Below are 27,181 nucleotides of genomic sequence, written 5' to 3'. Positions count from 1 at the left end.
ATCAAGAATTTATCTCAGACCTTTTTAATATATTCCCAGCCAACTTGATACTTGCTATTTTTCAACATTTTTTAAAGGAGAAAGCTCAGTTACAAATACTTAAACCACTGGCAGGAAAATCCTTTCATTCTCTATAACAAAGTAAGATTGTTTCACTTTATGGCTAGTAGGATAAACATAAAGAATATACCATCCTGGTAAAGCTGTTATTGTATTATGAAGCTACAAAATTTGTTTTTCATTAATTCTTTTTGGTGCAGTATAAGAAAAACACTGCTAAAATTCAGCTCTCTGCCTCACATAATTTTCTTTTCCATTAGCTTTACCTTTCTTTTTTTTTTTTAACAGAGTTCCCCAACTTGAATGTATTCCAATGGAATTATGAACACTTACCCATTTTACTCTTTAAATCCTTTTGCTCTTAACTATCGAGTGCTGACATTTGAAAAAAAAAAAATCTGGGGTGTTTTGCTATTCTGTTTTCCACTGTTATTTTACAATAGTTTGCCACTAAAATTCTATCAGACTGCTTACAAACAGTGAAGATCTCCATGAGTACCTTACCTAGAATATGAGATTAATAAGAAAACAGATGTGTGTGTGTGTGTGTGTGTGTGTGTGTGTGTGTGTTTTAATACTAGTCAATATAGAATGTATTTTTCTCTGACTGTTGAGATGAAATGGAGTGTATCCAAATCTCCCCGAGATTTGATATAATTCTAGGAATAGAACTCAAGTGCTAGAAAAATCTCCACTTTGGCCCGGTGCTGTTTTGGAGTGTGGATCTTGTTAAAATGTGAAACAAACCACAAAACCACGGAAGGGCTCATTGGTTCAATGAAAAGATTTATTGGTGATTTCCTTAAAATGAAACAATGGAAGAGATGGGTGTTAGATTTTTAATATGCCTCACTATTTTCTCTGTCTTGTAGGGATTTTTTAAGCGAACAGTCCAAAATAATAAAAGGTACACATGTATAGAAAACCAGAACTGCCAAATTGATAAAACACAGAGAAAACGTTGTCCTTACTGTCGATTTCAAAAATGTCTAAGTGTTGGAATGAAGCTAGAAGGTAAGTTTCTTCCAAAGACTACTGCCTGTTAAAACTCTCCAAGGACATAAGATTTAAAATAACATTGTACTTAGAATATAACATTCTTTTCCTAGTCTTTTAACACCATGGACAATAATGTAAGAACTTTTTTATGTTTTGTCAGCAGAGACGTCTGAGTATATCATTTAAACACTGGTGACATCTACTAGGAAAAAATTTAAATATCAGAGTTTCCCCCCACTGTTTTTTTTTGGTTTGGAGAGCAGATGGATTTGACACTAAAAAGGCCAGGTTAGATGAAAACAAGACTAATGTGATTCAACTGAGAACAAGTTTTAAACATTTGCAAAAATTAAAAAATACTTTTAAGTTTTCAAATCGGATGCTCTAGTAAAAGTCTGATTGTAATCTTTTAAATTGTTTACTTGTCACAATTGTTACTATTAATTTCATGGCTCCTGAGCAAGAGTTAAAGCCTTTTATTGTGCAGTGGGGTTTCTCGTGTAGAGTATCAATTTTGATTGTGTGGGAAAGCACGTTTCTTTTTTTTAGGATGACGAAGGCTGTGAAATGAAGTTGAAAAGTAGAAAACATGAAATATAATGAACTATTAAATCAGTAGCATTGGTTTGACAGGAATAAGATAGTGGTTCCCCAAAAGCCATGTTAGACTTTACGTTGTGAGAGTAGAACTGGTATTTACAATGTACAGATTGGCAGGGAGGAAAGTTAATATGTGGTCGCTGTAAATATTGTCTGTAGTTCATGGACTATTTTGGTGTGTTGCTGTTTCTTAGCCTCCAGCCTACTGACTTTCCACAGATTTAACTATAGTGCAAATAAAGTAATAATAAGGGATACGTGTCACTGTTATGTGCCAGATTCAAGAGTGCATTTTAGTTGATCAATGAGGCACAGGCTAGTTGTGTGTGGAGCTTTCCTGTGATGTGGCACTCAGACTTGATAGAAATACTCAAAAGATTTCAAATAAATCTAAATTGCTAATAGATTTTTTTCCCAATAGAAGTAGCCACTTTGGTTATCATTAGAACTGTTAACTCTGTATTGCTTTTATTTTACTTATTTTTTAAGATTTTATTTATTTCAGAGAGAGAGAGAGAGAGAGCGCAAGCATGAATGGGGGGAGGGGGAGAGGGAGAAGCAGACTCCCTGCTGAGCAGAGAGCCACCCTGGAGCTCAATTCCAGGACCTCAGGAATCTGAAGGCAGAGGCTTAACCGACTGAGCCACCCAGGTGCCCCTCTGTATTGCTATTAAGAGATGGAGAAAGATCAAGAAAGAAATGCTCACTAACTTCTATATTACCAATCACTTTATTATTTTCCAAACAGCAAATACTGTGGGAGATGCATACTGTCATATGAGACTCAAAATGTCAAAGAGTAAATGTTGTGGGACGCCTGGCTGCCTGTCAGTAGAGCATGTGACACTTGATCTCGGGGGTCATGAGTTCAAACCCCACGTTGGGCATGGAGCCTACTTAAAAAAACAAACCAACACACACACACACACACACAAGTAAATGTTGTGGCTTCATATGATGTCATTTGATTTCTCTCTTTTTTTAATGAAAAGAAAAGGTTGCATTTCTTTACCTTAAAAAGTATTACTAAGTCACTCGTGGGGCATAACCATACTTCTTTAACAGTGATATGAAAAAGTGGAATATTCAATAAATTATCATCCAGATGAAAAACTTGCACAATATTCTAGATACCTAGTGTTCACAATAAATGTTTAATGCCGTATTAATCCTAAAATCAAAAGCTCAAAAACAACCTCCAGCAATTTCAACATGTCAGAAACTGTCAGAGGTCGCTGGTTTCTAATTGCCATTGGCCACTATGGGCTTGGAGACCACTGCTAACTCACTTATTTGACATGGTCCCAGAGTCCACACAGCACTGTGATGGTAGACTGTCTTCACAGCTTCTGAAATGAATTTGCTTTAATTATGTCCAGTTCTTAAATTAAAAACAACTGGTGGTTATCTGATGTGTGCTCATCAAGTCCAGGTGAAAATGATTTTCCAGGAAGAGAATGTGCCCAACCCTTTTGCAGCTAATTAGTCAAAACGGCTTTGAGGGATGAAGATATTCTAAGGGAAAATATTCACAATTCAATCCAGAAATGGGTTGATTTTTTATTTTTTCCTCTCAGTAGTTCGGGTTTCCGTAAAGAGAATTCTGACATAACTGGCATAATAGAAACTGATACTCTTTCTTAGCAATCTGTAGTGTCCCCTGTGTGTAGCAAAAATTATGAAATCCTCACTGTCTACCAAAGGGTTAATATGACCCTATGCATCCAAAATACTTTTTTGATGACAAACACTTAAAAAGAAAAGAATTCAAAAATGGCTTTTTGAGGGGGAGGAATCTTTATGGGCTATTGTAATGAAAACAACCACATACCTAACACTTCTGGTCAATTTTCAACATTTCTCGATAGCTGGAGATGTAGAGAATGCTAATAATTTGCATCTTATTTATACCCTTACTCCTTTTTTTTATTTCCCCACAGCGGTAAGGGCTGACCGAATGCGCGGGGGAAGGAATAAATTTGGGCCAATGTACAAGAGAGACAGGGCCCTAAAGCAACAGAAAAAAGCCCTCATCCGAGCCAATGGACTTAAGCTAGAAGCCATGTCTCAGGTGATTCAAGCAATGCCCTCTGAGCTCACCATCTCTTCTGCCATTCAGAACATCCATTCTGCCTCCAAAGGCCTACCTCTGAACCATGCTGCCTTGCCTCCTACGGACTATGACAGAAGTCCCTTTGTAACATCCCCCATTAGCATGACAATGCCACCTCATGGCAGCCTGCAAGGTTACCAAACATACAGTCACTTTCCTAGCCGGGCCATCAAGTCCGAGTACCCAGATCCCTACACCAGCTCACCAGAGTCGATAATGGGCTATTCCTACATGGATAGTTACCAGACAAGCTCCCCGGCAAGCATCCCACATCTGATACTGGAACTTCTGAAGTGTGAGCCAGATGAGCCTCAAGTCCAGGCTAAAATCATGGCCTATTTGCAGCAAGAACAAGCTAACCGAAGCAAGCACGAAAAGCTGAGCACGTTTGGGCTTATGTGCAAAATGGCTGATCAAACCCTCTTCTCTATTGTTGAGTGGGCCAGGAGTAGTATCTTCTTCAGAGAACTTAAGGTATGTCTTCAGCTATTACAACTTAAATCCCCCTTTCAAGAGAGACCTAACTCCGTTCCTAATTAATATATTCTTGGTGTTGAAAATACGTTTTCCTTACTTTTCTTATTTGTATGATTTACAGAGTAGAAGAATCTTATGACCTTGACTTCAGGACTGTCGCAGCTTAACTTGATGGGGCTTTTATTCTATGTAGCTCTTAGTTTGGGGGGGGTGGCATTTCATGTAAACTATAGGAAAAATCTTTTTTTTTTCTGAATAGTAGAATGTCTTTAATTACTCTCTTTAACTCAGCTGGTTTATGGCTAGAAAACTTAAGTCATTGTGAACCAGCACCTTGTGAACTTTTTTAAAAATTACCAAGTAAAAAGCTCTATTATAATGGTGCCAATTTAAAAGAAAAAAATGCCAGTGTTTAGACCCTAAAGAATGAAAATGATACCACTGGCTACTAGTGTCAAATAGGTATTTACTACCTGTTTACCTTAACATTAGGTTGGTAAAGCCTTTGTTTTCGGAGCAGATTCCAATAGGATGTTTACTGTCATTGGATGGGGATTGGGCAAATGGTGAGTGCTAGTCTACTTGGCTCAGGTTTTAGTTCTCATAATCTATGTCTGTCATTGATTTTAATGGATTGGTACATTGTAAACACAGTACATGTTTGTATAAGGATCTCTGTTTAACTACGTAATTATTTTATTTCCTGAAACTTAAGACTGAATTAATACGGGAAAGTGATATTGAAGTTCGGAATCCAAGAGTAGCTACCAAAGCACATTTGGTAGTCAGTGGTTTCATTCTCTGTTTTAAGAGCAAAGGTGAATCCTGGATTTGATTTCTCAGTATATCTGTTGCAAAATCAATTTCTTCCTTTTACTGTCATGGGGGTAGACATAGCTGCTAAAGATCTGTGGCTTCTGAACACCTAGGATTTTTGGAGGGGATTTAAAATTCTTTGAGAGAAGGACAATACAAAGCCGACTTTTAATGTAAAGGGTGGTTGTTGAAAACTGTGTAGATAGACCAGGGAATGTGAAACTTGTGTGCAAATAGGAGACAGTGCTTTTCATGGCAGTCTTTATTAAGCACTGCGATTTGTACAGGGAAACAAAAGTTATCTGAACAGATCCAAAGAAGTTGATAGAATACTACCACCAGGCGGTTAAGAGTGTTGACAAATCCAGCTCTTTACTCTCTTGAACTTTATCTCTCCATTTAAAGAGGGCTGAAAGTGGAGATAGATACTAAACGCAGAGGACAAGCAGAATGCGTTGAGTTAGCACAGTCAGGCCAGGTATTTTCTGGGTATGTAACCACTCTGTGATGAAGCGTTTTTCATGAAAAACCAAAACGAAGAAAACTTCCTGGTGTTCTTAATACTCACAGCTTTGTCCTTCAGACGGCCAGTAAGGTATCTGAAATGAAACAGAAAGCGATGATTTTAGGTACAACATTAAGAAATGTAAAAGTGAGGAAAGCACGATGACCTTTGCAGGCAGAAGGACTCACTTCGAGTTAAAGCTCTGTTTGCTATGACTTACTTAATAATTGTGTCTTTGTAGGCAGGATGTTAATTTCTAGACTTAGTTTTCCCATCTGTAAAATTGTACCTGTGGTGTTCATGGTATAGGGGGTATGGAGGGCGTAACAATACTTTCACCATTGATGAGGTTTTGCAAGGAAGAAATGAGACCATGTAGGCACAATATCTAGGACTGGGAGCCTGGCATACATTTCATACTCAATAAATTAGTGTTCTTTTAAAATCATTATTATTGTGGTTTTATGACCAGTGTCTGGAGATTTTACATAATACTATCTGATATTCAGCATAAAAGCAAGCAGTTGTGCTTTTTCCTAGTTTGACATTGGGGAAACAATATCACCACATATGTTATAGAGCGGTGCAATTCTATAATAAACAGTCATAAGTACTACTAATTGAGGACTTAAATTTGCTAGACAGTAAGTTGGGTGTAAGATGAATACAAAGTTGAGTTAGACAAAAGATATTTCCTCTCAAAGATTTATGATAAGACAGTTTCATAAATATCTATTTAAAAAACAGCTGAAGTTGTATTTCACAAATCCACAGGGGAAGAAATTATGCATATCATTTACATGTCAAAAAGGAAACATTATGAAGAGAATATAGACAGCCACAGGTAGGATTTTAAGAGTGCTACGAAAGCACTCTTCTCTCCAAAATTCTCTTTTCCTCCCCCCTGCAGCTAAATTCTACAAGATTCTTTTATGGGGTGTGAGGTTTCATATTTGGCTAAAATGTAAATCCTTTGGGAATGGGGTATATTAAAGCATTATCAGTCATTTATATTGTTGTTTAATGCATTTATCAGTCTTTCATGAGAAGATGCTTTGAAAAAAGGAAAGGGAAAGAAAGTACAGACATTAGTGGGGGTGCTTTAAAGGGGTAGGAAGTGCCCCCAGGAAAGAAAGACAAACTTGACCCATTTTCTATTTTGCCTCGAGCTTGCATTGAAAAGAGTGATTCAATATAAGTATTTTTCAGAGAAGAAAAAGTAGAATTTAGAATAATTTAGGGGCAGTTTAAATTTAGAGTTAGAAGGTGACAGTTCACATTTGGAAGAATTCCTTTTCCTTTTGTTTATAAATTTGTCACAAAATAGAGCAAGCTGTTGGAAGCCAACATTGAGACATGTGCATCGCCATGTATTTTTCCAGGGCAATGGCTTTCAAGTTTTTAAACTATGACCTGCAGTAAGAATATATTTTACATTGGGACTTGGTGTACCGAAACAGATCTCTCTCTCTCTCTACCACGCACACACACAGACACACACACACAGAGAAACATACATACACACATATAAAATGAACCAGAGTGTGACTAGACATTACATGACCTTCTCCTTGCCATGCACTCTGATATTTTCTACTCTATTTTGCTTTAGTCTAATTTACATGTTTTTAAAATTTTAGTTGGTTACATGACCCACTAATGAGGCATGACCTGCAGTTCAAGAAACATTGCTCTAGGGAAGGTTTTGTAGGCCATCCATTGGGCATTGCCTACCTGGCATTGCTAAGTGGAAGTCCTAAAAAGGCCTCTTTCCTCTGGCATGGCTTCCAACACATCCCCGAAACCTGCAGCCCAGTCCTCACCCTATCTTCCTGCAAAAGTTGTGATTTTTAAATAGTCCTTTGGGAAGATCAATGCCCCCCTTTAAACCTTTGTCTTTTTCTTGTTAACTTCACAACAAATTACCCATCAAGTGATATACGGGCAGATTGCTTATACCTCTATGACCCCAAGATGAAAAGTCACATATTTGTTCCCACAGAGTAATAGGATAATAAGGCAGTTTTGCAAATGACCCCTTGCTCATTATTCCAGGACAAGTTACACTCTCTACCATGTATAAAAGGAGAGAATACAGATTTCATTTGTTTACTATTTAAGGTAACAGAAGGGTCAGAGGGAATTTGGTGGGTGTGGTTTTGTTTTTCTACGTGGCTACAAGGTGCAAAAAAGATATTCTGGTTCCTATTCAAAATTTTGTAATGAGAAAGAGGAAATTATGCCTCCCCACCTCACAGTTCATGTAATAGCACATAAACAGCAAAAGAAAAAAAAAAAAGACTGTATACGCCTAGAAACCGTGCAATTTCAGAGCTGGAAGATGATTAGGGAAGAAGGGATGCGGACACATAAGTGAGCTGTTCTGTTTTTCTATACACCTGTAAGGACCAATTCTAATTCCAATCCAAAATACTGGCATGAGAACAATGAAATTAATACTATGAAACTAGTAGCTTTCAAAACAGCACATATGCATCGGAAGATATTCCAGGCCTAGAAACCAGATTTTTCCGGAGTTTGAAGACATGGTGGAGATCATTTGACCCACCTCTTGATTTTACCTATGAAGATAGGTAAAAGCAGGAGTGGAATTGTGACTTGGCTCAAGATGATACAGCTACTAAATGTCAGAATTGGGACTGACAGATTCAGGTTCTGAAAAGCAGTACTTTGTACAGCCCCCCCTCCCCACCCCCAAGAAACACACACAAATAGGCAGTGTAACCTTTGACTCTGAAAACACAGGTCTTTGCCAGTGAAGCTAAAGCAAATCTCTAGGTTATCAGAAGTCCATCACTACCATCCAATTACTAAATCACTAATAATCAGTGAGACAGATTTTCTCTGAGCTCAGACGACCCCCTGGGAGTGAATGAGTCACTTTGGAAAGCTACAATAATTCTTTCAGGCCACTGGGGTATCATTCAGTAGAGTGGATCTACCAGCTAGCACTTCTGAGCCTCGAGAGCGTGTCCGGAGCATTCTTTAATACCTTACCCTCTACAGATAGTGTACTCTGTGGGAGAATCTGGTTCAGTAACATACGGGTTGTGCTCAGCAGTTAAAATGGCTAAATACAATTCTACTTGATGCCCTGCATATTCAGCATGGGTTACTTTTAACGTATGTTTGTGAAAAGACACAGCAAGAGAATACAAGATTGCAATCAGGTGATAGATGAGCCACTAATTATAAATGTATTAGAAGTGTTTTCTGAGGTAATATCGTAAATCCCATGCACCTTCTAATCTTCAAACCAAATCTTAGGATGGCTGATACTCTTTTGACTTCTTTTCCTTGTGTTTTTGGAAATTAAAAGCAAACTTAAGACCTCCTCACATTGGTGAAAGACCTGTCTTTGTGAGTCAAGAAGATTGTACATTTTCTTTGTTATTTTTCTCTCATCTATGTCTTAAATATCTCACAAACACAAGAGCAGTGAGAAACTAATTCCCACTTTGTTGAACAACTAATGAATCTGGAAGATCTATTTGATCTTCTAATGAGACCAGATGTCTTAAGAGGATTCTGGGAATGGATATATAAGAACTTCCCCTCGATGAATGATTCTGATACATGTGGGAATAAAAAAAAAAAAATCTAAATTAATCCTGACTGAAACACATAACTAGCATTTCTGTGGAAAATAGGTCTCAGAGACTCAGGGAGTTTGTGCCAAAGGAATTCAGCCATGCCGAAGCCAGCTTCTAAGCGAAGTTTTGACTAGCCTGGAGGCTGGGGTAGGATTAAACCTTCCTTTTTCAGTGGTCCATCACAGAAGCTTTCTGAGCAGAGTCTTACTCATTTATTTTGAATATTCTAGATCCTTTCCCCCAAGCCTTTGTTCACCTCTCCTGACCAATACAGGTTTATAGTCTGAGTTTATTTGGATCTGCCCCAGTTTTTAAGCTGTGTTCTTTAGGAAGCTTATGTAGCCCTTTTCTGTGTGTGTGTTGGGGGGGGGTAGAGAAAGTGCCTGCATAGTGTCTCCCCACGTTCACCTGAGGTAGCATCCCTGCCACATGGTCCTGTGGCTTCCCAGAGTTACAGTAAACCATGTCATATACCCATGTTTTCAGTGCTCTGGATGCAAAGTGGTTACTCTGGAAGGAGATGATATGCAGGAAACAAACTTGAAAGTGATTTCCACTCCAGAAGAAGAGAGTTTTTTCTATCTGAAGGTGAATTAAAACATTTATCACCGTATCAGTTACTCATCACAAGATAACGGAATAAAATAAATCTGTCCTACATAGGTTTGCAAGGAAATGAGAAAACTAGCTTTTCTTCCTTCCACCAAAAGTGGGCATGGAACTTTTCTTCTGACCTTGTGAATTTGGAGAGAATTGGCAGGTTTGACTTGATGGCCTCTCAGGTCTCTTCAGGTGTCAGACATCTGCTTCCGTGATATCTTCCAGGCAGACCTGGTCTGGTTGATGGTGTTGAGATTTCTATTATTCTAGCCTTACTTGTTTATACATGTGCAGCTGCAATCTTGTCTATAATCAGTTAAGGAATCCATTATTTTAACCTTCTTATTCACTATCCACGGGATGAATCCACTCTTCTCAGTCAACACCTGTTACTGCTATGGCTCGCTCTTAGTGGGCAGCTGGAAATGCCCACCTGACCGCAGAGACCTGCATTCTTTACCTTCCCTGTTCTTTACAGGGATGTCATGAAAGTACACCAGGCACCTTGAAACTGCTCTGTGCTAGTTCTTTTTATTAAGGTGTAATTTCTATCCCCTAAACTCACTCTTTAGTGTACAGTCAAATATAAAACAATCTATCACCTCCCCAAATTCTCCTGTGCTCCTTCACAGTCCAGGCCTCTCCCTACCCAGCTCATGTCAATCCTTGTTTTTGTCCTTATAGTTTGTGGTTCCTTTTTTTTTTTTTTTTAAGTTAGCTCTACACTCAAATGGGGCTCGAACTTACGACCCTGAGATCAAGAGTCACATGCTCTGTTGACTGAAGCAGCCAGGCGCCCCAGTGTGTAGTTACTTTTTAAAAGTATTAACTTTGCTTTATTCTGTGAGTATATGTTTATAAACTGCAAACTCCATTTAGACTCTAACTTCCTTGGTTTCCGTGTGGTGGCTGGTGTCCTGGTGGTTTCCATGCACACATATCCTCCATGGGAAGCCAGGGTATTTGGTGAGAGTGTCAGTAGTGATGATCATAGCTTCTTACTGGCTTGTTCACACCGATAAGCTTCCTGTTCCTATTAATCTATTCGTTATCTCCTAGAATCATGGCGAGAGCATGAGAATAGCCAACCACACCCAAGAAATCCATGTTTGACTGGCTTGGCCATCATCAGGTGTTTGAATATGAACAGTGAGAATAGGAAGAAAATCGACACTTTCCTTGCTGTGCTCAAGGTCAGATGGTGAAGGGGAGAGTCCCATTTTTTGGGTGCTCACTGTTTGCCCGCTGTAGTACTGGGTGCTTTCAGGCCATTTTCTGGTTTGATCCTTAGGACAGCTCTGTGAAGTGAGCACAGTATAAGGTCTTCCTTGGGTGAGAGAGTTTGAGTGAAGACGTGGACTATTGCTGTCACACAGTGTTTTTTACAGAGGATATGTCTGTTCAACCCTTGTCTTGCTTGGGCTCATAGTGGCCCACAGAAACACTGAGTTACTTGATTAGTTAGTAAACGTTTGCCACCTTCTTTTTATTTATTTTTTTTATTTTGGGAGGAGAGGGGCAGAGGGAAAGGGGGAAAGAGAATCTTAAGCAGGTTCCATGCCCAGCACAGAGCCTGATGTGGGGCTTGATCTCACAACCCAGAGATCATGACCTGAGCCAAAATCAAGAGTCAGATGCTTAACCAGTGAAGCCACCCAGGCGCCCTGCCACCTCCTTTTTTAACTAACCAATCCCTACAGTCAATTAATCTGTTAGTACCAGCAAAATTAACGAAGGTACTTGAGTCAGTTTGGTTTCCAAGGAGCAGGGATGGGAAAGATGGGGAAAAAGCAAAGACATGGAAAAAACCTGAGGAGGTCATTTACATCCAAAGCTTGGGGTACATTAACAGTTGAGAGTTTAAGGAAGACTCAAGGTCACAGAAAACACTTCCATTTTTTCCTTGACTACAGAGTTTGGACAATGGAGGATAATAATAGCTGCCATTTATTGAGCTTTACTATGAGTCAGACAATTGTTAAGTGTTCTACATGTGTCCTCTCATTTAATACTCACTAATCCCTGTGAAGTAGGCATGATTATGCCCTGTGTGCAGATTAGGATACCAAGACCTAGAGACATCTGACCTGCCCCAAGTCACACAGTTACTAGTAGTAATGTTATCATTAAAACAGAAAATGTAGGGGCGCCTGGGTGGCTCAATTGCTTAAACGTCTGACTCCTGATTTCAGCTCAGGTCATGATCTCAGGTCATGATGTCAGGGTTGTGAGATCGAGTCCCACATCGGGCTCTGCACTAGACGTGGAACCTGCTTAAGATTCTCTTTCTCCCTCTGCCCCTGCCCCCCACTTGCATGCTCTCTTTTTCTCTTAAAAAAAAAAAAAAAAAAAAACCAAAAATGTTTATGGAAGTCTTTGGTAAAGTGTAAAGTACTTTATGATTGTTGCCATTATCACTTTGCCCATATCTGTATACTATATTACGATAGGTCTTAAAGGACCTCTGTTACCCTTAAACTGCACAGAGCAGTTTATCTTAAATTGGCCCAAGGATATGTAAATTCTTTTTCTTTTCTTCCCCTCTTTCTTTTAAGATTTTGTTTTTAAGTATTCTCTACACCCGACATGGGGCTCGAACTCAAAACCCCAAGATCAAGAGTCACATGCTCTACCAGCAGAGCCATCCAGGCCCTCCCTTCCTCCCTTCCTTCGCTCAGTACCTTACTATCAGAAGGGGATCAGGGTTGCTATTGGCTGCAGAGGCCTCCTCCAGAGCCTCTGAACCTTCATTTGTGAAACCTGACTGTAACGGAGGGGGGGGGGGGCTGTAGAATGAGGCAGGCAGGCTATTGCAGTGTGGTGCTCCCAGTGGGTAATCCCTGGGTAGGCCTTCCCCACCCCACCCCCCACCCCTCCAATGTCCAGCACCAGCTCCTGCATAATTACTAGAGGCAGTTTCATTAGTTTGTCTACTTGGAAGCAGCTGCATACCTGTTCACAGAGAGGCACGAGGGTCCCTGCTTACTGCATTATCTGCGCTTGCCCAGCCAGGCACACAGATTGCTTATAGCTCTTATGGAAAGTCGGCCATTGTTAGTTCCTCATTGTTGGGGAGGTGGAGCTCCCTTAGTCCCCGAGCCTCCTGGGTCCCTCTCTGCATGCGGTATCCAGTGTCAGACAAAGTCAGGTAATGGGTAAAAAAACTCTGAAAACATGACTTCTGTGTGACGCCCCTTAACACACTTTTGAAGGACTTTGCCCTCTGAACCTATGAGGTAAAATAGGTCTTTTTATTTTCCAAGATAAGTGAAGAATGACTTTGCTCTGACTTATTCTTCTACGGCTTGGAAGTAGATCATACAAATCTTGGAGGGCTCAACATCCATTTGCAGAATGGCTGCATAGAAATGGGGCATTTAAGCTATTCTTCACTTTAAAGACATTAATCTCTAACCCAAGAATACCACCCACACTCAGGAACAACGACGTACACCATGTCCCTCAGCTATTCTAGCAGCTGGCTCTTTCTTGACTGACTGATACTAAAAACCTAATTCCATCTGCACTTCTGTGTCTGGGCGCTGGGCTAAGCGCAGGCCGCCAGTGGTGTGGGCCATGTGGGGCCCCAGCCGGCCTCTGCAGCCCTGCTCAGCTCTGTGTCCATTTCTTTGTCTGCCACTCCCCTCACATCCACCTCTCCTTTCTGTCCAGACTCCCTTTCTCTTTTCTTTTTTTTTCTTTAAGATTTTATTCATTTATTTGAGAGAGAGAGAAAGAGCACAAGCAGAGGGAGGAGGAGAAGCAGGCTCCCCGCTGAGCTGGGGGCTCCACTCGGGGCTCGATCCCAGGAATTCCAGGATTATGACCTGAGCCGAGGTAGATGCTTAACCACCTAGCTCCCCTCCCTTTCTCTTTTCTTACTCAACTTCCTTTTCTTCCTTCTCTTCTTATGCTTCTGGCTTCTCAAATGTGCCTGTAGGCATTACAGTAGTGCCCCCCACCACCCGCCTTATCCGCAGGGGATACGTTTCAAGACCCCCAGTGGATGCCTGAAACTGCAGATGGTACTGAACCCTAAATATATTTTTTTCCTACATACACATACCTATGATAAATCTGAATTTATAAATTAGGCACTGTAAGAGATTAACAACAACTAATAGTAAAAGAACAGTTATCACAATATACTGTAATTTAAAAGTTATGTGACGGGTCTCTCGTGATCTCTTATTGTGCTGTACTCACCATTCTTATAGTGATGATGTGAGATGGTAAGATGCCTACGTGATGAGATGCAGTGAGGGGAATGGCGTCAGCATCGTGACATGGTCGACACCGGGGAAGGCAAAACCATGAGTAAGGGATGGGAGACCACTGTACTTCGTACAGCGTTGTGGTTCGGGGACCACGTGGTGGCTAACCCCTGTCCTGGGCTATATCTCCCTTTTCCTTTCAAGTGAAATGTGGAGCAAGGACAGTCTGAACTCTGGAGGTCCAAGGATGGGTAGAGAAAGCAAGAGAAGTAGTTGGGTAGACAGGCTCTAGGAATGGGGTGTATTCGATGATAGTAGGTAGAACTTCTGTCTGGTCCTTCCGTGGTGCAAGGTGACTTCCACACAGTGGCATTTTCTGTTGGGGGTAGCAGGTCAGCTTTCCTGGTCCAAAGAGTGGCAAGGCAGTTCTACTTCAGGGTTAGCCAGATCGCCACACAGTCCCACAGATGGTTACCAGTGTTTTCCTCACTTTTCGCTTCCTCCTTGGAAATCAATTTCAAATGCCATGCTTTTGACCTGCCATGACCTAGTCTATGAATTTTTCAAATGTGGTGTACTCTGAAGGAATAGCCAAAAACTATGTGTGATCTGAAGTCGACAGGACAATTGGGTTCTGCTGTTCATTTCTCTCAGAAAACTAAAAACCACATTATCTTGCATTTTTAGAAACGTCACTAGGATTACACAACATTCAGGATTAACTTTACAACCAAACTTGATCCGACTTCTAATTCTGTAAGAATGCTTTTTCTTTACATGACAGAATAATTGGCCAATAGGTCCAAAGTCTGTCCTTTATTGTGCAATAATGGCATTGCAAAGGCAGAATGTAACCTCACATCGGTGCTTTTAAAGGCATTGGCCTCTGTCTTTCATTTTGGGAGCATGTACGTAACTGGCCTTTCATCAGTAGTTCATAGTGTTGGTTTTTAAAGTCTACAGCAAGACCACTATCACATTTCTAAATACCCTCTTTACAGAATATTTTACCTGGGAGAGCAGTATAATTTCATTTAAATTAAAAACATATTTTTATGGGAATGAGACACAGTAAAAACACAGGATACATGTTGAATTAATGCGCTCAAGACTCCTCAGTCGGAAAGGCAACACATATATATCTTGTATTTACTTTTAAGCAACATCAAATATATATTTTTGGTAATATGACAATCCTCCTAATGATGTTTTAAATGATTTTTAATTCATGTTACTGATTTTACACAGACACACCCACATTCATTGGCTAGAAAATAATTACATGCACCTAAGTGGTTCTCCCTGGCAGATCTTGTGTGTATATATCACAGGGTTTTGAGGGCATATCCTGTTTTCAGACATGTTCTCTGAAATGTTGGCTCATTCTAAGACCTGTTGTTTTATTTTGACCACTGTATCCTGCCTATTCTGAAGTCACCACAAATGCTTCTTTACCACACACATCCGATCATCACAGTTGTGCTTTTTTGATCTAAAGTTGTGATGAATAAGAGGCTTTGCTTGTTGCCTAATTAAAAAAAAAAAAAACACATACTAAATACTACATTTCCCCTTGTAAAATAATGATATAGATTTAGTGTTTGTGCAGAAGTGTTGGCAATAGAATTCTTAAAAGTTTTCCTTTGGGTGATGAAAAGCTGTTATATTATTTTCACTAGCTAATCAGATGTAATTGGGTAGCTTGAAGTGCCTTAGATTTTCCTTGTACAGTTATCAAAGTGGGAAATGTAACTCAGGGAGCTGATGAAAGGCATCTCTCATGGTATTCTTTCAATTATAGATCTTAGAGAGTGAATGAAAGAACAGATCTGCTGCTAAAAACTCAGAAGCCTGAAATGCCCCTTAATGTTAACTGCTGTATTAGCTAGTTAACACATTATTATATATTTTAATTGATCCTTGCTCCAGCTTTGGAGAAAAAACCATTCTGGATCCATTTGGCAAGTAAATTAAAGTTGGGGGGATGTTTGGGCACAATAACATTGCTGTTTACATTAGGTTCAAATCATGTCAGATATTTACAGTAAAAACAATAGCTCTCGTTCACTTTGGTAGGGAATAACTTACTTTAAAAGCATTCATATTTTGCACTCATGTATTGGGATTCATGGTTATGAGTGTTTTTGAAGGAGTCTTATTTGACCATTGAGAATTACTTTTATGGTTTTATCAATGAAGTGTTGCAATCTTGAAAACATAACTTCATTGCAGTCCTATATTTGGATGGGTGCAAGTGAGGTTGTAGCTTTAGGAAAAGCATCAGAACACACTATGTCTGCATTTCACCAGGTTGTAGCATTTCTCTTTAGGGTTGAATCACACTCTCAAGCTGCCCCTAAAACACCTCTGGCATGAATAATTTGTTGTGATTTAGGATTAGGTCAGATTCAGTTTTTATACATTCATTAAATCACTTGTTCACTGGCTCAGTCATCAAACATTTAGTGAGCCCCTACTGTGTGTCAGTCTCTATGCTAACTTCCTAGAGATAAAAACAAAAGCAGTCCTCGCTTGTTACATATTAAGCCCTCCAGGGCACTTTTCTCAAAGTAGAACTCACTGGCATTCATGCAGCACTAAACTACAATGGCAAATCCTTCCCTGGAAATCTTGTGCAAGTACTTGTGATGGGCATGCAAATGATCCTGACTATGCTCACACCAATGTGTAAGATTCTATTTGAACTGAAAAATACAAGTTAATTCTCATAGACAACAAGCCGACCCTTGAGAAACATGGCCTTAGTCCAGTAATGACTGAAATGGAGAAAGCTTTGCTCAGAATGTAGTACAAGCTCTTTGGAGGGCACCTAATCCAGTATGGGACAAGGGGTGTATGGTCTGGAGAGGGGGAGGGAATATCTAAGGGGAGTCTTGGAGGATGAGCAGGAGTTGTGAACCAGATGAGCAAGTGGGAGTTAGGGGGCTGAGGGAGGCTTTGCTAGAACAGCTTGTGCGAAATCCAAGATGTTGGCATTATGCTTTGGGGGAACTGTGGATAATTCCTATAGCTGAGGGTTGAGTGTGTAGGGAAGTGACAAGAGGTACAGCTAGACCACCTACAGCTAGGTGAGTGGGGGCACTAACACGACGTCCTTATGTATGGATTTTATTCAAGGCAGGGGAAACCACCAGAGGAAGTTAAAGGAGCCCCAAAGGGATTGAAAATAGCCCATAGAGACTGTTGGACGTATGTGTACTGTGTTATTTCATGATTTCAGTTTTGGTATAGATTTTCCTTTGTTTCCCAGCATTTAGCTGATAGTGCATTCCAATATTGTCTTTTTAGGTATTGCTTAAATTTTGTCATTGTTGCAACGAAGGTATATTGATATCTTTTACATACTTAATTATGTTCGTTTTTCTTTAAAGTGGGCCTTTTGCCTCTAGGTAAATTTCAGTTATTGGTGACATGTATGTATTTGAGGTTTTGGTCCTTGTTCTGTGTTTAATTTCAATAAACATGATATTTTAATATTTCTTCAGTATAACATTTTTTGACCAGGATTTTTTTTTAAACAAAAATTTAACCTCAAACTGATCTATTGCTGTTTATATCGTCATCATTGATTTAATGGCATCAAATCAGCCTTCCAATTTATATGTATATCTTGAAGGGGGGCTGCCTATCTCAATGTACCTAAAGTGATCACACCTGAGCTTTTAAAATTACTTGTTCTAGGTACTAGCTCCAACCTGATGAATTATTCCTTCCTTCATTCAGCATATGTTCATTAAATACCCACTATGTGCCAAGTCCTGTTCTAGACTGAGGGATACTGTAGTGAGCAAGATCAACAAGGGTACTGCTTTTATTAGTGCTCACACTGTCATGGAAGGGAAGCAGATGATAAACAAGCCAATAAAAATAATGAGAACTGATAGCATAAAAGAGTAAGTAGGGTATGGGGAGGCAGGGAGCTCTTCATATCAGAGAAGTGATATGAAGAGCTGATACTCGAGCTAAAATCTCAATAGCAGTAAAAAAGTAGTCTTACTAAATCTGGAGATAAATCCAGGTACAGGAACAGCAAGTGCAACAGCCCTGAGGTAGAAACTAGCTTGGTGTTTTCAAGAAACATGAGGAAAGCCAGTGAGCATAGAAATTGATGACTGAGGGGGGAAAGTGGGTCATGATAAATAGAAAAATTTCACATGGTCCAGCTCATGTAGGGCTTAGATTTTATTCTGTTTGGAACAGGAAATTATAGAAGCATTTTAATCAATGGAGTGATTCCATCAAATCCTCATTATAAAAATGTTGCTGTAGCTACAGGTGGGAAATGGGTTGAAAGGAAGTAGGAGATCCAGCAAGCCAGGAGAGATACTATGGTGGCTTAGACCAGGGCATGACAGTGGAGATTGGGAGAAGTGGATGGATTTAGGATATATGTTGAAATAAAGCTGACAGAATGTGCCAAAAAGGGCTTTGAGAGAAAAGGATGAGACAAGAAGACATAGGTTTTTGGCTTAAGCCATTGAGAGCCATTTATTGAGAAGGGGAACCAGAATCTCTAGTAGCAAGGACTGCAAATTTTCTAGAAAGCTTCCTGAACCCATAGTTTCAGATGCCAGAGTTGGCCCTTTGATGTCCTCCTTGGGAATTACTGGTTTATTCTTATCCCTCTTTTTTATTCAAGAGAACACAGCTGAACCACTCTATGCACATAAGAATCCAAGCTCTTCTGAAGGGGGGGGATTCTCTACCAGCCTCTGCAATCTATTTCAGAGTTTAACAGCGTCAAGACATTGTTTTATATGCAACTTAAACCCTTTCTTGTGCAGTATATATCACTCCCTCTGGGTCTGTCAATATAGCCAAAGCATGAGGTCACTCTCCGCTTGATTCTAACTTTTTATTTAATTACTTGTTGAGTAGCTGCCTCACGAAAACCTAAAAATATTCTGTCATTAAGAGATCCAAACTTGTTTAAGTAATTCAGACAGAGTCTTGTTTTGTTTTAGAGCAAGTGAGCGAGGAAGCGAGCAAGCTTGCGGGAGCCGGGGGCAGGGGAGGGCAGAGGGAGAGGGAGATAATCTTAATTAAGCATGTTCCATGCCCAGTGCAGAGCCCAACTTGGGGCTTGATCTCAACAACCCTGAGATCATGACCTGAGCCGAAACCAAGTCAGACACTTAACTGACTGAGCCACCCAGGGGGCCCCAAGACCGAAGAGTCTTGGTAAGACTGGCTCCCTACGGGCACCTGGGTGGCTCAGTCGGTTAAACGTCTGCCTTCTACTCAGGTCATGATCCTGGGGTCCTGGGATCAAGCCCCACATCGGGCTGCCCTGAACAGAGTCTGCTGCTCCCTCTCCCTCTGCCCCTCCTCCTGCTCATGCGCTCTCTCTCTCTCTCTCTCTCTCAAATGAATAAAATCTTAAAAAAAAAAAAAATGGATCCCTATCCTGACCAAACTGACCATGTTGCAAATTCAATCTGAGTGGCATACTGGGAAATTAATGGATGAGAACATTTAGTGCTAGTTCCACATGACTTTTTTGTTCTAAGATTGGCTCTGAGCTGAAGGAAGAGGGGAACTTTGGACCCCTTGTTTTAAAGGTGTAGAATGCTACCTTTAAAAGTATTTTTCTTACTTCAGTATGGATTCTGTAGAAGAATTTGACCGAAAGGTTGAGTCAATGCCTGGACATAGGCCCAGTTTGTTTTCCTCCATACTCCTTTTCAACGAAGATAAAATTCTTTCTAAGCGTTATCTCCAATCCCTTTAGTTATCTTCGTTATTCTTTTAAAAACATTTTCCACTTTATTTCTATAGTAACACAAAATATCTGCTATGGTCTTTCCAATGCTTCTCTCTGCCCAATGCAGAGCAGTGGGCAGTGCTTGGATTATAAAACAAATCCAGGGATTGATTCATCTACAAAATTATAGATGAGCATGAATATATCATACCAGAATTAATAACCCTGATCATAGTAATGAGTGTTTTATCTATTAGAATTTTCAATCTCCTGATATTCCAAAAGGTCTTGGTTTCCCAATACTTACCACCTTACTTACTTTACTTCTAGGCATTGAAAAAAAAAGTGGTGTTATTTTTTCTGATAGCTTTGCAGTTGAAAAACTTGCCAGTTCACTTATTAACCCAACTCAGTGGTCACTTGCAGCAGAGGTAGATCCCAGCTTTGTGGAACCTGGAGTTGACACAGTTTAGGAAGCTCTTGATGAAAGAGAGTGTATAAATATCTTCTCTTTTGCACATTTTATAAAAAAACAGACCTTGTGCATACAATTGCTTGGATCCATAGAGAGCCTGGAAAGTGCCCATACATGGGAAGGTTGTGAAGCTTAAACTCTTTAGTTGCAGGTACAAGTCTGCTGATTTGCACATGTGAATATATACACGTACTTCTGCCGTATATACCATATACATATGTCAACTCACCACAGTATACACTTTAAATATTTTATAATTCAATGTCAGTCACACCTCAATAAAGCAATAAATAAGTAGTAGCTGGAACCAAAGGAGTATATGTTAATTAAATGAATGGACAGCAGAGCCCCTTTGTGAACTTTTGCTTTGAAAATAATGAGAGCAAGAAGGGAGTCTAATGACTGCTATGAGCCAAGACATATCTTTGAGTATCTTATGATTTTTATTTCTAAATAGTCCACAAGTCAAGAATATCCCTTTAATAAAATGATTAATCAGGAGATTTCATAGACTGTTTCTGCATAATAACACTTAATAGAAAGTCTGTTCTCAAAATTGGATGTATAAATAAGCCCGAATTAGAGCTGGTTTAAGTTTCTGGTTTTTGCTCTGAGAATGCACCACACCTGATTATGTATGAACTTGAGCTGAAATGATGTTAGCAGTCTGTTAGCAGACTGTTACTTGATGCTGGCCATCAAGTAAATGGGAGAATTCTGGAAGTATTGTAGGGAATAATCGAAACATGTTGGCATATTTTATAAGAGAGAGTGAAAATAAATTTTATCTTTTTTTTTTTTAAAGATTTTATTTATTTTTTGACAGAGAGAGAGACACAGCAAGAGAGGGAACACAAGCAGGGGAAATGGGAGAGAGAGAAGGAGGCTCCTGGCCGAGCAAGGAGCCTGATTCGGGGCTCGATCCCAGGACCCGGGGATCGTGACCTGAGCCAAGGGCAGACGCTTAACGACTGAGCCAGCCAGGCGCCCCACAAAATATTATTTCAACTGCTTTTGAAATTTTGGTTTTTCTACAGCTTTGAGCCCTATCCTACTTCACCTGAGGAGGGAGAAAAAAACCTTAATATATCAATAATTACCTTAGACCTGAAAGCACTTTGCTGCACAGATGTAATGTTTTACAAAGGTTTCTGAAGTAAGGAGTGTTTATTTAGCTTTACCTTTATCAAAACAAAACATTAGGTAAAAACACATTGAAAGGGCACTTAAACCAACAACAGTGCCCAAACTCTATTGTTCTATTACATTTGAGTATAGGACAAATCCAGTTGTTAAATTATCCCATATTGAGAATTGGTGAATAAACATCTACATAATTGCCCCCACTTCCCTGACCCTCTTAGTTCAATCAGTTTTAGAGCAGATGAGTAAAAAATATTTTTATTCAAAGACAGCTTTTGAGATTGAATGCTATAATTAAATGCTGATTGTTTTTCTAGATAGACTATTTCAGATAAAAAAAAAAACCCTAATTATCTCCATTCTAGTGGATTTTAAGGTTGTGATGAAAAGCAGAGCTGATATTCAGTGAGACCACAAGAACCTGTACCACCTTTGTTACTCGGCATCTCACTGCTCTGAGGTAGAGCCAATTATATTTAACAGATATTTTTTTCTGAAGATCTTAAAAAGTTGATCAATTTAAAAATAGAGGTACACAAACCATCTTCAGTTTGAATTTGTGATTAAAACAGTCTATGCTGTGTAATAAAAATAAAAAATTATGCTGTGTATAATCTTTTAAAAATTACAGTCCGTTGGTTAATAAATTAATGGTGGGTTAGCTATAATAGCAATTTTGCTTCAATAGCAAGACAAAATTTGAGTGATTTGAGAATATGTGATCTATAACATATGTGAAAGTCTTTTCATCGAAATGCCAAAAGGTCAAATAATAAAGTTTTCATATAAAATTTTGGGGAAAAATGTTTTATACCCCTCCCCCCATTGAAATCTGTTTTTAGTTAATACGGAAATGGGAGTAAAATATTTTATTGAGTCTAAATATAGGCTTTCATATATTAAAAGAAAAGCTATTTACAGGTAATTTGTTACTAAATAAAATCTTGGAGGAACACTTTAAATTACCAAAAAGGTAAGGTAACAATAAACACAGGAAATATAAATGAATAAAGAGTCTTGCTGCTTTCTGGACTATAAATAACCCCCAACTCTGCCACTATTATTAGCTCCTAGGAACAAAAGAAGATGCCAGAAATAGAAAGGGGAAGAGCAACTCGGGGAGCCTTGTATTCCATGGCATAGGAAATGTTTCTAGCAAGCTCATGAATTTAGGGGGTTAATTGATTTTTAAAAAGGACATTTCCAAGCTGTCTGTTTGCCAAGGAAATTCTTTTACTGGCAAGTTGGTAAAATTGGCAGGCTGATGTTTCCTCTGGGTGACACAAGGTGTGATGAAGAATTTTATCTTTGCTTCCTTACTAACATCACGGATTGCTTGCTTTTTTTGAACTTATTTGGTTATTATCAGATTACATCTACGGACGATCAGTCAATGCAGTTGAAGTTGGAAGGTCGGGATGGTGGGGTCTGGGGGGAGTCATAGTGGGCAGCCCTGGAAAGGAGTAAGGTCTCAGTTTCACTGGGGCCACCAGTGAGCTCTCTGGCTTTGCTTAAAGCATTTATGTATAACTCTGAACCACAGTTTCCTGATTGACTAATGTAGCAAACATAAATTGATCTCCAATATTCCAGGCATCTTGCTAAGCAGTAGGGATACAAGGTAAATAAAAATACCTTGTCCCTGCTCACAAGCCACCCGTGGCTGGAGGGACTTGTGAACACAATCAGAATTTACAAAGAATGTATCATATAGTTGACAGATGTGAGAACACAGGGCATAGGAACTCTGTCTATGTAAGGGGCAATGGAGAAACATTTCTATTTTTTTTTTTTTTTGAGATTTGTTAGAGAGGGAGCATGAGTACAAGCAGGGGGAGCGGCAGGCAGAGGGAGAGGAAGAAGCAGGGTCCCTGCTGAGCAAGGAGCCCGATATGGGACTCGATCCCAGGACCCCAGGATCATGACCTGAGCCGAAGGCAGTCGCTTAGCCAATTGAGCCACCCAGGGGCCCAAAACATTTCTATTTTATTTTTTATAACAAAAGGACTCACATGCATGAATATGACAGAGCTACTTCTAATTTCTGCTTGTCTGGTTATTAATTTGTGTCTTTTTGATTATTAAATTATGAGTACAATTATTTGAGAACCAATTATAAAACTGTAGTTGAAAGTGAGAGAAACACAAATTTCAAGTACTTTTGTTTTTAATTGGTATAGACCAGATTTAAATGAAAATTAACTTCTCCAAATTTGAATATGTTTTCCCGTAAGTAGTAAAGAGAGTAATTATTTTTTAAATAGTCATGTTTTTGGTGATTTGCAGGATATGAAATTACAAAGAAATAGTAGTTAGTAATAAGATTATTTTTTTTAAACATCGGTTACTTAATCACAAACTATAGGTGTATTCTGATGAAAGAGATCATCTTCTAGGCAAACTAAGTATTAGAATTTCCTCTCTCCAGTAGAAATTTATTATTTTCCTATGATCAGTAAGACAGCTCTGTGATTATTTTATTTAGCAACTTATCCAACGGATATTTTTGTGGGCCTGCTATGTGCAATGTCAAACAAAATAAACAATATCTTATATGTTCCAGTGTCTTTTTAGAATGAAACATTTAAAAAAGTACATGCAAGTCAGATACTGCTTGCATGTCCCACTTGGCACTTCCTTAATATGTGACCCCATTTTTTATTATTATTATGTTAATCACCATACATTACATCATTAGTTTTTGATGTAGTGTTCCATGATTCAGTGTTTGCATATAACACCCAGTGCTCCATGCAGTACATGCCCTCTTTAATACCCATCACCAGGCTAACCATCCCCCCACCCCCTCCCCTCTAGAACCCTCAGTTTGTTTCACAGAGTCCATCGTCTCTCGTGGTTCGTCTCCCGCTCCGATTTCCCCCCCCTTCATTCCTCCCTTCCTGCTATCTTCTTTTTTTTTTTTTTTAACATATAATGTATTATTTGTTTCAGACGTACAGGTTTGTGATTCAACAGTCTTACACAATTCACAGCGCTCACCATAGCACACACCATCCCCAATGTCAATCACCCAGCCACCCCATCCCTCCCACCCCCCACCACTCCAGCAACCCTCAGTTTGTTTCCTGAGATTAAGAATTCCTCATATCAGTGAGGTCATATGATACATGTCTTTCTCTGATTGACTTATTTCGCTCAGCATAGCACCCTCCAGTTCCATCCACGTTGTTGCAAATGGCAAGATCTCATTCCTTTTGATGGCTGCATAACATTCCATTGTATATATATACCACATCTTCTTTATCCATTCATCTGTCGATGGACATCGTGGCTCTTTCCAGAGTTTGGCTATGGTGGACATTGCTGCTATAAACATCGGGGTGCACGTACCCCTTCGGATCCCTACATTTGTATCTTTGGGGTAAATACCCAGTAGTGCAATTGCTGGATCGTATGGTAGCTCTCTTTTCAACTTTTTGTTTAAATGTTTTATTTATGTATTCATGAGAGTCAGAGAGAGAGAGGGGCAGAGGCAGAGGGAGAAGCAGGCTCCCCGCCCAGCAGGGAGCCTGATGCGGGACTCAGTCCCAGGACCCTGGGATCATGACCTGAGCCGAAGGCAGACGCTCAACCATCCGAGCCACCCAGGCGCCCCTATTTTCAACTTTTGGAGGAACCCTCCATACTGTTTTCCAGAGTGGCTGCACCAGCTTGCATTCCCACCAACAGTAGGAGGGTTCTCCTTTCTCCACATCCCCGCCAACCTCTGTCGTTTCCTGACTTGTTAATTTTAGCCATTCTGACTGGTGTGAGGTGGTATCTCATTGAGGTTTTGATTTTATGTGACCCCATTTTTAACCAGGAAAAAGAGGGAAGGCTCTTTGCTTCAGCAATATGCAAATTAATTTTGAGTATGCAAGTAATTTGAGCAGACATTGATTTAGAATTACTGTTGTGAATAATTTCCACTTCCATGATTGCTTTTGTTAAAACTAAAAATGCCAATCAAAGAAAAAGTATAAAATAAGAGCAGAAATCTGTCCTGTGTACTTGAATGGTTATTGATGGGCTATCATAAACCATTACCCCTATACGTTCAACTGCCAAGGCAGAAGTCCCATGTCTTTGTCCTGTGTCCACCTCTCCATTGATCCCATTCATATTCGCTTTTCTCTGTTTGCCTTCCTCCTTTTATCATTTTGGACTAAGGTGAGGATATACTAGTCAGGAGTCTTTTTGAGCCCTCTAGCCAGGTTTTAAGCATGGCAGTTTGAATTTAGAACAAATACAAGTGTATATAAAAGCTCTTCTGTTTTCATTTGATTTTTTTTTTTTTTTGGTTAAGAAACAATAGTGTTTATTTATCACGTTTGGCTTAGAATTTCTTTGGTATTCCGTTCTTTTAATTTTAAAAAGAAACTAAACTCAATAACATCTTTAAGAAACAAAGTAGTTTTCAGTTGAGGGTGGGTGAGGAAGTTATATGAAGATTGAGTGGGAACCTCAACCCAAGGACATAATAGACAAGAAACAATTTTTTTTCTCCCCTTTCTTCAGAAGTAGTCTTCCGCATGGTTTAATGTGCTAACATAACCCCGGTTCCAATATTTCAAAAGATACAGAACTTCCCAGCATGATGATAAAGTTTTCCTGTGTTCCAATAATAAAACCTCAACGTACCAGTGATTTCCAGTTCCTTTGTGGCTCAGCAACTTGTGAAGACTAACTAACTCCTAAGTACTCAGCCTGCAGTATCAGTGTGGGAGTCGGAAACAGATGTTCACGGGACAATGCCATTTGTTGTCACTGTCGATACTATGTGGCAACTTTCCCAAACGAAATTGTTTGTGGATGGAAAAGAATGTAAGCAGTGATTCATGCCCAGGAATTTTTTTTTTTTTTTGGCTGCAGGCTAACCATATTTTATTTGCTTTAAATCATAGAATATTAGTGGATTAAAAGTTTTAGGATAACTTACTATTAGGCTCTCTTTTCCAATTTTTTGGTCCAACATTTCCTTTTAAAAGGAGTGACTAATTTAGGTGGTTTATTGAAAATATTAAATGCCTTACCTTTATCTGAGAATTCAGATAAATGATTAGTATTTTTGTTCATAATTTGGAAGCATAGAGAATTCAAATAGTGGAAATATTTATTGGTTAAAAAAAGAAACATTTATTGTTGATAGGTGGCATTGTATAACCTTAGTTTGAAATTTTCATGAATATTACATAGGTGAGTATCCACTAACTTGTAGTTACAATAAGACAATGGATTTATCTGTGCCAATTAAATATTAATTTATAGAGAAACTTAAAATGTGCTCCCAATGAAATAGGCACAACAAAGCTACTTAAAAATTAGGGCCACCATGTCATATGACACATGCATAAACCATCTTCTTCAGGAAGAAAACCTAACAAGAATTCAAAGCATAATACCTATCATTCTAGTGCCGTTTTTATGAAAACAAATTTTAATCCACAAATGAAAGTCTTTTAATGTTTATTCATAACAACAGATGCCTAAGGCCATAATTATAAAATGTTTTATGTTCTTTTAAATAATAGGTATCTCTTATAATTAGGTTTCTACATCACAGAAAAATTATTTTAAGAGACATGAAACAAAATCTCACTTTTAAACAACAGCCAAAGGAGAGATTGGTATCACATGTCCTGGAAGGGTCCTAGACTAGGAAGCCAGAGTTTGGAGTTCTAGTTCCTCTGACCATCACCTGAATAAGTTGTGGTTGTGTGCCCCTCTCTTGCTTGTCTTTCTTTGTCTCACCTGCAAGATGGTGGATCAGGCTGGATAACCTCTAGGATTCAGGCTCTCATGTTTTATTATAATTTGGTAATAAAACCTTTCAAGACCTC

General features: G+C 39.2%; 1 protein-coding gene across 11 annotated transcripts in view; it reads left to right on the top strand.

Moving 5' to 3' along the window:
- NR5A2 (nuclear receptor subfamily 5 group A member 2) overlaps nt 1-27,181 on the top strand; it is a 134,711-nt gene that overhangs the window by 16,705 nt on the left and 90,825 nt on the right. For all 11 annotated transcript variants that reach the window (XR_004819375.1, XR_004819373.1, XR_004819374.1 and 8 more), the window contains 2 exons: nt 933-1,074; nt 3,600-4,246. Coding sequence is in view for 8 of the 11 variants with exons in the window: in XM_027612068.2 (XP_027467869.1) it covers nt 933-1,074; nt 3,600-4,246 (789 nt within the window). In the remaining 3 variants the exon portion in view is untranslated. The remainder of the gene's footprint in view (nt 1-932; nt 1,075-3,599; nt 4,247-27,181) is intronic.

Source organism: Zalophus californianus, chromosome 10 (assembly GCF_009762305.2).
Source record: "Zalophus californianus isolate mZalCal1 chromosome 10, mZalCal1.pri.v2, whole genome shotgun sequence".
Taxonomy (NCBI): domain Eukaryota; kingdom Metazoa; phylum Chordata; class Mammalia; order Carnivora; family Otariidae; genus Zalophus; species Zalophus californianus.
Note: the sequence above shows the minus strand (reverse complement) of the source record. Positions and strands in the feature narration are given on the sequence as shown.